This window comes from Microtus ochrogaster, chromosome 19 (assembly GCF_000317375.1).
Source record: "Microtus ochrogaster isolate Prairie Vole_2 chromosome 19, MicOch1.0, whole genome shotgun sequence".
Classification (NCBI taxonomy): Eukaryota; Metazoa; Chordata; class Mammalia; order Rodentia; family Cricetidae; genus Microtus; species Microtus ochrogaster.
In genome coordinates, this window is record NC_022021.1 from 28,823,843 (window position 1) to 28,837,413 (window position 13,571).

Below are 13,571 nucleotides of genomic sequence, written 5' to 3' on the forward strand. Positions count from 1 at the left end.
GCCACCATCGCCCGGCATTAGGACAATATTTTATCTGAAGGAAAACTGAAGTAGGCATGTTACTCAGAATGAAAATGTTTTCAACATGTTAAACAGTAATGTACATGAGCAAGGAAGTCAGGACCACGAGGGGTGCGTCCACCTACGGAGACAGTGGAACCGATCTAATGGGAGCTCACCAAGGCCAGCTGGACTGGGTCTGAATAAGCATGTGATCAAACTAGACTCTCTGAATGTGGCTGACAATGAGGGTGGACTGAGAAGCCAATGAGGACACTGGATTTTGAATCTACTGCATGTACTGGCTTTTTGGGAGCCTAGTCTGTTTGGAGGCACAACTTCCTAGACCTGGATGGAGAGGGGGGCCTTCGACTTCCCACAAGGCAGGGCACCCTGACTTCTCTTAGGACTGGAGAGCGAGGGGGAGGGGGAATGGAGGGAGTGGGAGGGAAAAGGGAGGATGGGAGGAGGTGGAAATGTTAAATAAATAAAATTTAAGAAGTAATGATCTAAAGAAATGTATTCAAATTTTGTTATTAATTACCAAAGTGAGGGAGTATAAAGTTTTGTTTTGAGGGATATGATACTTTGGGTAGAGAAGTAAGACAAGATTTAAGATTTTAAATAATTCTGGTTTTTACAATAATTTTAAAAAGAAAAAAATTTAAATTCAAGGAAAGCATGATCAGCGAAATTAAATCCTGTTAATAAAATATAGTAAGACTAAAATAATATTTATTATGAAAAAAATCTAATGGAAAACAAGAAAAAAATAAATCCAATATCATAATTTTTGGAAGTTTGGACCAAGTGATGAAACTCTTACTTCATTTGTGGGTAACTGAAATTACAAATTGATTATACTTACTGCAGTGACTAACTTAATAGCACACAATTGTAGTTCACTGACATTTTCCACAAAAAAAGGTGTTATTCCCATTGATGAAACCTGAAAAATCCAAGATTAATTGTTTAGTATGTTTCTAGTTGACTTCAGTAACATTGTACCCTACTACATTCTAACAGCCACACCTCAGTAACATTGTACCCTACTACATTCTAACAGCCACACCTCAGTAACATTGTACCCTACGACATTCTAACAGCCACACCTCAGTAACATTGTACCCTACTGCAGGAATTAAAGGAACAAAAGTAATTTTGTTTTCATGGATGAAAATATCACAAATTCTTAAACATGAACTTATTTTTTGTAGAATTAGACTTTGGAATTTATGTAGTATTCTTTTCTCTTCAGCTCAGGTAGGTACTTCCTTTAAAATGTTGCATAATCTCTATTTCTTTAATTTACACATAAAATACTCTGAATGGGTAAATTGAACAGAGTGCTGTTATTACTACCGAGTGAAGAAGATTATACTAGACTAAGATTTTTCTCACTCCTAGAAGTGTTCAAAATGTTTAAAAACAAACAAACAAAAAACTTACCTGAAGAATTGTTGTGTCTGTAAGAAGCTGTATCTCTAGCAGTTCTGATAAGCTACTAACAATGTCACAAACTTTGTTATAAAGCATTACTATTACTCTCTGCTTATGAGTAGAACATTTAGCCCGCTTTGCCTTCGAACTTAATAATCCTCCTAAAATAAAAGAGGATTCAAGATAGGAAAAGTATTATTAACTTTTTGCACTCTTCCATGGAGGTTACAGCACTATCTTCTAAATTAAGACAACACAAACATTTCAGGGTGCCTCATAAAAATACAGTGAAGCCTCTACAGATGAGTGCTGATTAACAGAGGAATTATTCCTTAGTGGTACTGTAGTGGAACATCCTTTAACAAATGTCTGGTACACTACAGTGGCTACTATACAGATTTTTCTTTTTTCCCCCCTTCATTCACACTAGATAGTAAGATTATATTTCTCATTTAAATTACCTGGCATTATTACACAATTAAGTAATCAAATGAACTATATGAATATTTAACTACTGTACTGATCATATAGTACAGGTTATAGAGCTATATATATGGAGAATATCTTAAATCAATTCATTTTGCAAGTAAGCATTATTTTGAACTAAATTAGAAGGGATTTTCTCTAACTAGGAACAATTACTTCAATTATAAATAAATACTGGTTGAATATCTCTTATTCAAAAGTTTTTCAGATTTTTGGAATATTTGTATAGATTTTACCACTTGAATATTCCTAATCTAAGAATCATAAATCCCTCCCCCCCAAATCCAAAGCTTTTTGTATTTCATGCTCATCCTTAAAAAAGTTTTTAAAGATTTACATTTAATTTATGTGTATATATGTATATGCTATGTGTTTGGGAGCCCATAGAAGTCAAAAGAGGGTGTTGGATCCCATGGAGCTGGAGTTATAGGTGGTTGTGAGTTGCCAAGTGTAGGTCCTGGGAACCAAATTCAAGTTCTATAGAAAGCACTCTGAACTGCTGAGTCATTTCTCTAGCCCCTCAAAGAGTTTTCAAAGCATTTTGGATTTTCAACCTATAGATGTTAAAGTAATGTAACAGTTATTAAGCTTTTATATCCTAGTCAAAAGTCAAAGTCAATTATGTATTGTATGTGCATAATCTCTGAATTTGGAGCCAATTGAAATCACTGGTTTCTGATTCACCTAGCACTGAAAATTTACAATGGATAATTCTGGTAGTGTGGGGAAAAAAAGGAAAAGGAAAAAGAAAAAGAAAAAAAAAAACAAAAACAAAACCCAAAACAGCAACCAAGCTATCAGTATAAAAAAGAAAACTAACCTCCATGTGGATCTAATCTGTAAACAGGGTCATACTGGGGATAGAGTGTATTCTGTAAGTGAAATTTAGTGTACTGTATAACTCTTTCAATTACATCTTCAATGTACACAGCTTTCGGCATGTTAGGAGATGTCATGATGTTGATAGTGGTAAGACAAGCATCTGCTGATTTGGTAACTCTCTCCATAATAAGGTCTCTCCACAATCTTTCTTCTTCTTCAGTATCATTATTCTATAAAACAGACCATTGTTAGTGAAGTGGGAATAAAATACCTATAGTTCACAATATTAAAAAACAGATATATGACTTTCAATGGTAGGAGAACAACGTGAAATAGTATTTAGAACTTTTATTAAGACTATTCTAAAAACAGTCTTGAATAAAGTACAAATAATGGTATCACTTTAGCCAAGATTAAAACAATGGTTTGTGAGATAAAATTTCATTCTGCAGCCCATGCTGGCCTAGAGTTTTCCAGACTAGCCCTGAATTTGAAGCAGTCCACCTGCCTTTGTCTCCTGAGTGCTAGGATTATACGCATGAATCACCAGGCCTAATTTAGGCAAGATATTTTTGTATTCTGTTTTTGTTGTTGTTTCAACATTTTCAAACACAATCTACTTTTCTTCCTATCTCACTACTAGAAGATAATCCAACAACAAAGTTCTTGTCACCTTTATCTTCTTTGTGTTTCATCCAGATTTAACATTTTAATTTAAACTATAATGAATGTAAATTATTTTTGTGATTCAGGTATAAACACAATAGTTAAACTTTACATGAGAACAAAGGAAGAATTTACAAATGAAGAGTTTTTACTAAAAAATAGCAAAACGTTACTGACTTAATTACTGCTAATATCTGTTTTTGTTTGTTTCTTGCTTGGAGACAAGGTCTCACTATGTATCTCCGGCAGGCCTGAAACTTGCTATGCTGTATAGGCTGGTTCTGAGCTGCCCCCAAGTGCTACGGTTATAGTCAAATTTGTTTTTTAAGCACTATTTTCTGAAACATATTGAAAAGTAAAGATACACAGATCAGTGGTATAGCTCTATGGTAGATCTATGTACTCAGTTCAACTCCAATCTCCAGAACTTCTCTCTTCCATCTGCAAATGAAAAAGCTAAAGGTGGGAATGGCAATGCTTGCCTGTAACTCTAGTTCTTGGTAAATTAAAATGGGAAGATGGTGTACTTAAGGCAAATCTGGGCTACGCAGTAAGTTCTAGTCCTGTCTTGGCTATATATCAAGATTCAAAACTAATGTCTCAAAAACGTAAGAGTAGAGATATGCAGAGTATTTATGACCTAACATTTTCTAAAATGGATAATTTAATAATTGATATAAGTCTTCCTTTTATTTTAGACATTAAAATTATGATGGAGTAATGCTTTATGCTTCCTGCTAGAGTGTAAATCCTCCTAACATATTCTTCTTGTAAATGAAATACAACCTTTATATTATAGGATTACTTGAGAGCCTCATACATGCGATTTATACTCTCTGTCAGTGAGTTTATACTTCAATCCTAGAATGCAGCCTCCACGGTATTCATTAAAATTTGTAGGTGAAGTGTCTAAGAGACTTGTAAACTTAATCATGAAATACATTGGCACCTTAGGTTTCTCTAAGCTTCTCTTCTCGTTCTTCCCTTTCTCCACATGCCTTGATCAAAAACTGGTTAGAGATGCAGCTCAGGGGATACATTTATTTCCCACAAATACCCTATACTTATCACACATACTCTGTCTTACACTCTATCAAACAAAAACTCAAAATTCTCTTCTTTAACTAGCTAAAAAAAGAAGGGCACTAAATATAGATCCAATGAGAATGGTAGTTGGTGCTTGCAGTCCCGTCACTCAGGGTGAACCAAAGGGAATGGGAAGTTGAGGGTCAACCTAGGTTCTATGAGTCTCTTGTTTTAAAAAACATCGTCATCAAAATTAGTCCGTATAGATATATTTAATAACCCTGAGAATACAATATTTTTCTGTGGATTTTATTTTACATATATCACTTAGAGACCCCATCTATTCATAGCTGGGTGGTGGTGGTGCACACCTTTAATCCCAGCACTTGGGAGGCAGAGGTAGAGTAGAGGCAGGCAGATCTCTGCGATCTCTGTGAGTTCAGGGCCAACCTGGTCTACAGAGCAAGTTCTAGGACAAGCTACAAAGCTATACAGACAAACTCTGTCTGGAAACCCTGCAAAATTCAGTGAATGCATTAAAGACAGACATATATGTATATAGATTGCGTTTATACAAATGAGAGCAATATGCAAACACACATAAAAATTAAAGATTTCGGCCGGGCGGTGGTGGCGCACGCCTTTAATCCCAGCACTCGGGAGGCAGAAGCGGGGGGACCCTGTGAGTTCGAGACCAGCCTGGTCTACAGAGCTAGTTCCAGGACAGGCTCCAAAACCACAGAGACACCCTGTCTCGAAAAACCAAATAAATAAATAAATAAATAAATAAAGATTTCATCTGTGATTTAAAATTCAAAAGTGTTAAATAAGTAGTTATTGCTAGATGAGGATATGTTTTTAATGTTTTAGAAATTTTCAACAATAAATACACTATTTTTGTAATCAGGCCCGTTTTAAAGACAGAATGTCCTTACACTGCCACGACTAGCCTGGAACTTGCAATTCTCTTGTTTCAGACTCTTAACTGATGATTCAGTGCTTTGGCTACAGAAACTTATATTTGTTTTCATTGTTTCTCTTAAGACAAGTCATCTTCCACCTCTCCCTAAGACAAGGTTTCTTGGTGTAACAGTCCTGGCTACCTTGGAGCTTGCTTTGTAGAGAACTCACAGAGATCCACCTTCCTCTACCTCCCAAGTGCTGGATAAAAGGTATGCGCGCTACCACTGCCAGCAAGGCAAGGCTTTTTGGATGTGTGTATACATGTTGATGTGTGCGCGTGCGCATGTCTGCAGAGGTCTAAAGTTGATGCCTTCCTTGATCATTCTCCACGTTACTTACATGAAGCAAGGTGCCTTGCTGAGCCCAAATCTTGCCAAATCTGGGTAGTTTCATTCGCCAGCTGACTAAGAATGTCACTGTCATCTCCCAATAGGGGGACATTACAGCAGTCAGCACACTTGCCTGGCTTTTATGCTCATTCTGGGATCAGCACTTTGGTTTGGTTCTCAAGATTGTGGGGCAGGTACTTATCTACTGAGCCATCTTCCCAGTCCTATGGCAACATTTAATTGACAATTCATGTTGGCATCACTAAAAGTGAAATTGCACTAGAAATGTTAATCAACATAACTACTAATATGTGGTAACAAACTAATGAAATCTAGAATCTGTTTAGTGAGTAAAAGTTGTTTATGAAAAAATTTGTATCTTAATGTTCTGTAGTTAGCTTTAACTGCCAACTTGAAACAGCCCAGGAACTCCTGAGAAGAAAGTGTCAATTGAGTAATTGTCTTTTCCTTGTTGGTTAACAGACATGTTAGTGAGGGACGGTCTTGATTATTAATTGATGGGGGACCCAGCCCACTGTGGGCATACCATCTTTAGGCAGGTCCTTGGCTGTAAAGCTAGCTATGCATGAGCCTGTGAGCAGGTCGGTAAGCAGCACAACTCCATGGTTCCTGCCTTAAGTTCCTGAAGTATAAGATCAAATAAGCCGCTTCTCCCCTGTGGTGCTTTTGGTCAGAGCACTTTTATCAAACCAACATAATGAAAACCAGGGCATTTAACAACACCAGGGGTAAAGTTAGTAACACAGGTCTTAAACTTACATGATTTAACAAAGTAGAAAGCTTTGATCCATCCTGAATATTTTTCTCCAATATATTTAGGACTTTCACAGTTTTATCAGTTGAAAGCTAAAAGGAAATGTAAGTTGTTATATCACTCACTGGTAAAAGTTTCAAATTACTCGAAAAACAATCTAAATATTTATTTTCTTTAGGCTATGGAATATAAAAACATTATCACTCTTTTAAATACTGGTAGAAAACAAACTTTCCTCTCTAGAGCCTCTACTCAATTCTGACTTGATTACCTTCTTTAAAGACAGATAACTGAACCCAGGATGAGCACACACGCATGTGCATGGCTCAGAGCTCACCTCACACCACTTATCTAGGCAAGATTCTGATACACACACAACCACGCATTAGCTATTAAAGATTTCACCCATGATCTAATTATCATTCAGTGCCACACACAATCCAACAGGCTTTAAAAATTCAACACGAGAAAAAAAAATCCAAGTATTCTGAATATCAAGCATGAAATTGTGAGAGAAAAAGTTAGGAATGAGAAGAAAAGTTGCTTTACTTAGGAATTGCTTGTTACTTATGCTTTATTCACTTAACAGTATTTAAGGTCCCTAGCATGCTGGTAGGACATGCACACAAACTAGCCATAAAAGCCAAATAGATCAAGCAAGTTTGATTACTGAGGCTGGATTATAGAAAATTGTTCCTCAATTTTACTTTAGATTATCTTGGAACATTGACAAAATATTTATATTTAGTCAACAGTTAATGAATTTGCCTTCTGAAAGAGAAATACCAGCTGTAATGTACTTACTGAACTTATAAAACAAATGACCAATATTTGCACTGGTATCTCAAAACCTATTGAGATAGTCTTACATACAAAACTAATCAGTATCTCTGTATATAGTATTATCAATACAAACCAGAAGTCCATTAATTCTTTATTTTTAGATTCACTGACTTTTATTTTATGTGTTTCAGTGTTTTGCTTGGAAAGGGGGCACTGAACTCCCTGAAACTGGAATAACAGATGGCTCACCTGCCATGTAGGTGCTGGGAACTGAGCACATGTCCTCTGCAGGCGCAGTGAGTGCTCTTAACCATCTCTCCAGCACCCACCCCTAAATTTTAATGTGCTTATTTATAAACGGAGAAATCCCTGGTTCATTATCTGCTATTTCCAGCTTTAAAAGTCAACTTCTGGCACTCTGATTATTTAGAATGTAGGCAATATTTGAACTAAACAAAAAAACAAAACAAACAAACAAAAATCCCCAAAACAAAACTGGAGTTCAATACCAGGCCCCACAATGGAAGGAGAGAACCAGTCCCTGAAAACTGCCCTCTGCTCTAAACATTCATGTCACAAAGCTTAAGAACTTTCTCTAAGCACACATAAAATAATCAATAATAAATGCAATTTAAAATGTAAAAACAAAACCACCAAAATATTTTCCAGGCTATGTTAAAATTATAGAACTGGAAAATTAAGTAAACAGGTTTAAGGTGTTAGAATCAATTCCAAAGTGAAGATAATCTTTTATTAATTCTTATCCAACTAGAAGGACAAGGCATGTAGACCAGGAAACTTAAGACTAAGAGTAATACCTCTGTACTAGAGACTGGTTAGATGGGGAGGGAACTCTAGCTGCTTACTAGTTAGCAGCCAAGGATCAGTGGTGGATGACCAATGCAATGGCAGACCACCTTTTGATGAACAGCAGCATCAAAACAGGAATAGCTGCTGTTCCTGTTTGAACTATCACACCAGAAATAATGTGCTATGCATTAGTGGAATGAGACACCTAACTAACATGGACTCCCAGGAAAGAGAACTGACCAAAGCCTACGGAAATGAGACTATAATGGAACAGCAGTTAACCAAACTCTGCCACCTTCTATTAGTACCAGAAGTGATGCTACTGTTTTATAATCCAGGACTAAAACAACGCCACAAAAAAAGTCTAATTATATTTCTACACAGAACAATGCAATTACTTGAAAAAGTGAAAAGTCAGAGTCCATGATAATAATCTGCACATCTCTTTTACTAGGAGTTTTTCCTAAGACATAGTTCATTTAGCTGCTTAGATGACAATCCTGAGTTTTCTTTTCAATATATTCTTAACTTTGTAATCTGCCTGAAAACTTTAATTTCACATGCCATGTATTAGGAAAATCAGAAGTTTACTTTGCTGAAATACCTTGTCCATTATACCCATGGCTTTAATCTTAGCAGATTCGCTCCCAAGTTCATTAAGCTGATGCTTTCCTAACAGCAGTTCCTGAGGGATTTCATCATCATCACCTGAAAGTCAAACCAACCAAAAGTAGTTACGTAAAAGAAAGAGCTGAAAATGGTAAGTTAATAAGCTTTTAAAAATAAAATTTGATCATATATATATTAACCCTGGGGAGTTTCAGAGAACTCTGTAAACCCCATAGAAGCCATAACCAAAAACAGCAAGAATGAACTCCGAGTTCTACAAAGGGAAGACAGTGGTCCTGTCTTTACTACTGTGGAGACAGTGTTGACACTTGTCAGTCATTCTCTGCCTCAGAAAGCTGGCCTGGATGAACTAAGTTAACAATATCCAATGCCCTGTGGCTTCTGTGTGGGCTCAGCCAGTAGGGTACCCTGTGAGAGGACCAGAGAAGAGAGTGAGATCAAGCTATTTATATCCTCATGCTTTTCTCCACTCTCCTCATCCAAAAAGTACTGCTTCTTTCAAGCAGGATATAGTTTTTTTCCTATTGAGTGAGTTTTAGAGAACTCCATTTAACTCTTGTTTTGGGTAAAGGGGCAATAAACGGTTCCACAGCTGTTAACTCTGGGTTCTGGCACTATCTTGTCCAATACTTATAATTACTCTTTTTATATATAATTAATTTCTTTGGCAAATAATTCTTCCACATAAAAATCTAATTTAAGAATTCCTGTTCTTGTTTTTGGGATTCTAAACTATATAGAAGATAATTTCTTAGCACAGAATTAAAAAGTTTTAGAAAAAATAAAACATACTCTAAATAATCAGAATGATACTTAGATTACACTTTTTAAAAATGCTTTAAAAAGTCAATACCTTTGAAGGTGTCCGCATATTAAAAGTATTGTGATCTGTAAAGCTTTTACATCAACATCAGTGAGGTCGTATATGATGTCTAAAAGTAGGACAATCAATACATATTTTTTTTTTCTGAGACAGGGTTTTTCTGGGTAGCCATGATTGTCCTAGAACTTGCTCTGTAGATCAGGCTGGCCTCTACCTCGGAGATCTGCCTTCTTCTGCTTCCCAAGTGCTGGGATTAAAGGCGTACGTCACCAAACCCAGATCAATCAAATATTCAAATCGGTGTTCTTTAATGGGCTATGTTTTATTTACAGATATAATTTTGTTTCTTATCAAACTATATAACATTAGCTATAGTACATTTTAGCTGGTGCTTCATTTTATTTTATATATTGAATTTTTGTTCTTCATATAAGGGGCTCTGGTATTATGTATTTTATCATCTAATATCCTTACATAGTTGACTGCTATAATAAACAAACTGATGAGTTGATTCCTATTTCTGCATGTTTCTCATTATCTAGAGAATGTTCAAGAATGACCTGCAGAGCTATTTCATTACTCTACCCTGTTGTGATAGCTATATTCTCAGGGACTTAAGATAATTTGGAGCCTAGGTTTTGCAATAGTTTTAGTTTGAGAACATGAACTCATACTAGATTTCAAGTTTCTTGATAATTCAGATCATGACTATTTTTTAGAGTAATTTGCAAAAAATAAAAAAAAAACAGACACAGACAAAGGGATAAATAACACCAAAAAGCCTGTAAATTGATTTTACCAAATGCAGTAAAATCCATATCTTCTAAATTATCCAAAATATTCTCTATTGAGGCTGTAAATCTCTTAAAAGTTGAAGAATCCATCATTTCTACAAGAAAGAAAAAGACATTATGTTCATATTCCAAGTAGGTAAGTAAAACTGAAAATTATACAGCTGAACTAAAATGTTACCTTCGGGTGTTAATTTCGGTTCATAAGCTTTCCTTTTCTTTTGTTTTTCTTTTTTCTTCATTTTTCTAGCAACTAAAATAAACAAAAAGAAACACTGAAACTCAAGAGTGATAAAATATTTCCACTTGTATTGCCAGTTTCTGAACATTAATTCTTAAACAACAATCACTGTAAATATAAAAATACTTTTATTTTAGTTAAAAATTAGATGTGTTAATTAGCTATGACACGATAAAAATGTTCTTTAAAGTTAGAACCCAACACTGAAATCAGTTTTAGAAATCCACTGGAACTGATGAATTACCCTCACTAAGGCTGGGAGGAGGAGAGTAATCTTCCATATCAGAATCTGATGGACTTCGGTTTCGGTAACGACCGCCACCTGAGCTCCTTCTTCCTTCATGTGAGTGGCCACTTCTCCTATGATCCCCAGAGCTTCTTCTGTCACGTTCTTCGTATTCCCAAGCTTTATCGTCATCCTTTTTATGCCGTTTCCTAGAGGCTAGAAGCAAATCCCCATGACAAATAATTTACCTCACTTTAAAAGACTGTCAAAACTTGTACTTTACAATGAACTACATCTTCATTCTGAGGGTCTATAAATTCTAAGCCATTTATCTAGCAGAAGATTAAATTTTGGTATAGAGAGGATACCATGAATTTTAGCATTATTTAAGCTAAAAAAGAGATTTTTACATGAAGCTATTAAAGCAACAGGAAGGTTCTGAGAATGAAAACACAGTGTACATTTCAGTGAAAGGTTTCAGCACATCAGCAAGGATTATATAGAAAATTCAAGATTAATTAAGACTTATAAAACAACCTTTATTTAGAATTTGGTTAAAAAAAAACAACCAACCACCATTTATATTTTTTGGGAGGAGAAGGGTTTGGGGAGAAAATAGTCAACTTTGAGATACTGTTACAGAATATGAGTAATCAAGTATATCACCAATCAACAGCTAAGTTTATACTTAACTTAGCAATAAATTCCAGAGACTCTGGATGACCTAACATCACAAACCTACAGAGATAGTATATATCAAAACTGCAAACACTAATACACTGAAACAGTTCTCTGACAATTGACAAGCTAACTCAAGGAAAGTTTCTAAGCTTATGCATGCTACATAAGCATTTTTATATGGTACCTTCAAACTTCCCCCCATCTTTCCAAAGCATAGATGCATTCTGCTAAAATCACCAATACTGACAGGAGACTGTGGCAAACAATTTCATCTGACATAGCATCTAATGTATTAAGTTGAAAATGATTCTGAGCTCTAAGAAAGCATTACATTACAGTAGGAAAAATGACAGTTCTGCAGTGAAAGCTAGAGGGCAGTGCGAGCAAAAAAATACACACTACACTTGGTTTTCAGCACAGGCACCATCAGTTAAAAACAGGTAGGACGGATGTGTCTTAGGACTATCACAACAGCATTTAAAAATATTTATTTATTGTTACTCTGCATGTGTATGGTTATGTGCATGTATATGTGTAGCTCAGAGGGCAGCTCTGGAGTCGGCTCTCCCCTCCCACCTTAGATGTGTTCCGAGGTTGAACGCAGGTTGCCAGCTTGTGTGACAAGTGCCTTTTCACAGATGAACCATCTTGCTGGTTCCTTCACTAGTTACTATAGTGACAAGTTGCTGGTGACAAAGATAACTCTCTAGTTTGTTGGATTGTTTTTAAAAAGCCTTTCCTCCTGTCTGGTTTCTTTCCTGAATTCCTAACTATGATCAATATACAAATTTTCAGACAGCTCTCTTGAACACACTATGTGGCTTAGATTTAAGGCTGTCAATCTGGCCCATACACCCTATTATATTTGTGTTAGTACTACTAGTGTGGACAATAAATGTTTAAATCTGGCAATCTTTTTTTAAAAATATTTATTTATTTATTTATTTATTTATTTATTTATTTATTTATTTTGTATACAATATTCTGTCTGTGTGTATGTCTGCAGACCAGAAGAGGGCACCAGACCTCATTACAGATGGTTGTGAGCCACCATGTGGTTGCTGGGAATTGAACTCAGGACCTTTGGAAGAGCAGGCAATGCTCTTAACCACTGAGCCATCTCTCCAGCCCAAATCTGGTAATCTTAACCCATATACAGCCATCATTATTCCTACTCATGAGTAGGTTTGATGTCCTACTCATCAGATGGGACAGAAAGGGGTCATTTGGTCTGAACTAGTTTGGGGACAGTTTTGTCACAGGAAGAGTTGTTATTAAGAACGACTGTATGAGAATGAATATATTCAAATCTTCAATCATTTCCTTCATAATTAGATACAAATTTGATTTGGCTATAATAAATGTGAGGAAGGCAGGCCCTCCTTCGCACATTTATGATTAGGGTATGCTCTAGAACACCATTTAAACGAGTTGTCTCATTTATTAGAGAAAGTGGGAGAAGTCTGCTGAGATGGGTAATGTGTTTATATAATACTCACTAAATGCTAACATGTCAACAGTTACTGAATTGTCTACCAAATAAGGATTTGGCAACTAACAAACTTGCTCAGAAAAAAGCATGCTATAATGTCAAGTATAAGACCTTATACTTATGAACCAAAACTATACAATCTATTATACTCTTTCTATATTTTAATTAATTTCAGAGAAATCTATACTTGCCTTCAATTCTATCACTAGAAAACGCATGATAAATCTTGTGGTTATTAAAAATTATACAGTTTGCTGCACTCATTATTCTTTATAGGTCTTAGAGCATCTTCATGTCATACTCATTAAAGTTTGGGTAGTTTGTGTTAGAGCAGAGTGAAATAACCTAACCTCACAATGTGTGACACATTATGTATTCCATGAGGTTAGTAGGGTTGCAATTCATTGGCTAGCTTGTCCTTTATTTTTCTCTCTGCTCTAGGAAGAGCAGGGGAAAAGAGGAGCACAGCTGAGACTCACGCACGTAAAGTATGGGTTCAGTGTGCTCTACCTCCCCTTTCCAAACTCTCTCATATCTGTTATCTCTCTATCTTTTCCGGGCACTAGTGACCTTATCATCATTATTAT

At 35.8% G+C, this 13,571-nt stretch overlaps 1 protein-coding gene across 1 annotated transcript in view; it reads right to left on the reverse strand.

Moving 5' to 3' along the window:
• Nipbl (NIPBL, cohesin loading factor) overlaps nt 1-13,571 on the reverse strand; it is a 161,413-nt gene that overhangs the window by 45,918 nt on the left and 101,924 nt on the right. Inside the window, exons 12-19 of the mRNA XM_005356741.3 lie at nt 10,830-11,027; nt 10,526-10,597; nt 10,353-10,442; nt 8,705-8,808; nt 6,513-6,599; nt 2,747-2,978; nt 1,450-1,601; nt 869-949 (exon numbers count right to left, since the gene is read on the reverse strand). Coding sequence (XP_005356798.1) covers nt 869-949; nt 1,450-1,601; nt 2,747-2,978; nt 6,513-6,599; nt 8,705-8,808; nt 10,353-10,442; nt 10,526-10,597; nt 10,830-11,027 — 1,016 coding nt within the window. The remainder of the gene's footprint in view (nt 1-868; nt 950-1,449; nt 1,602-2,746; nt 2,979-6,512; nt 6,600-8,704; nt 8,809-10,352; nt 10,443-10,525; nt 10,598-10,829; nt 11,028-13,571) is intronic.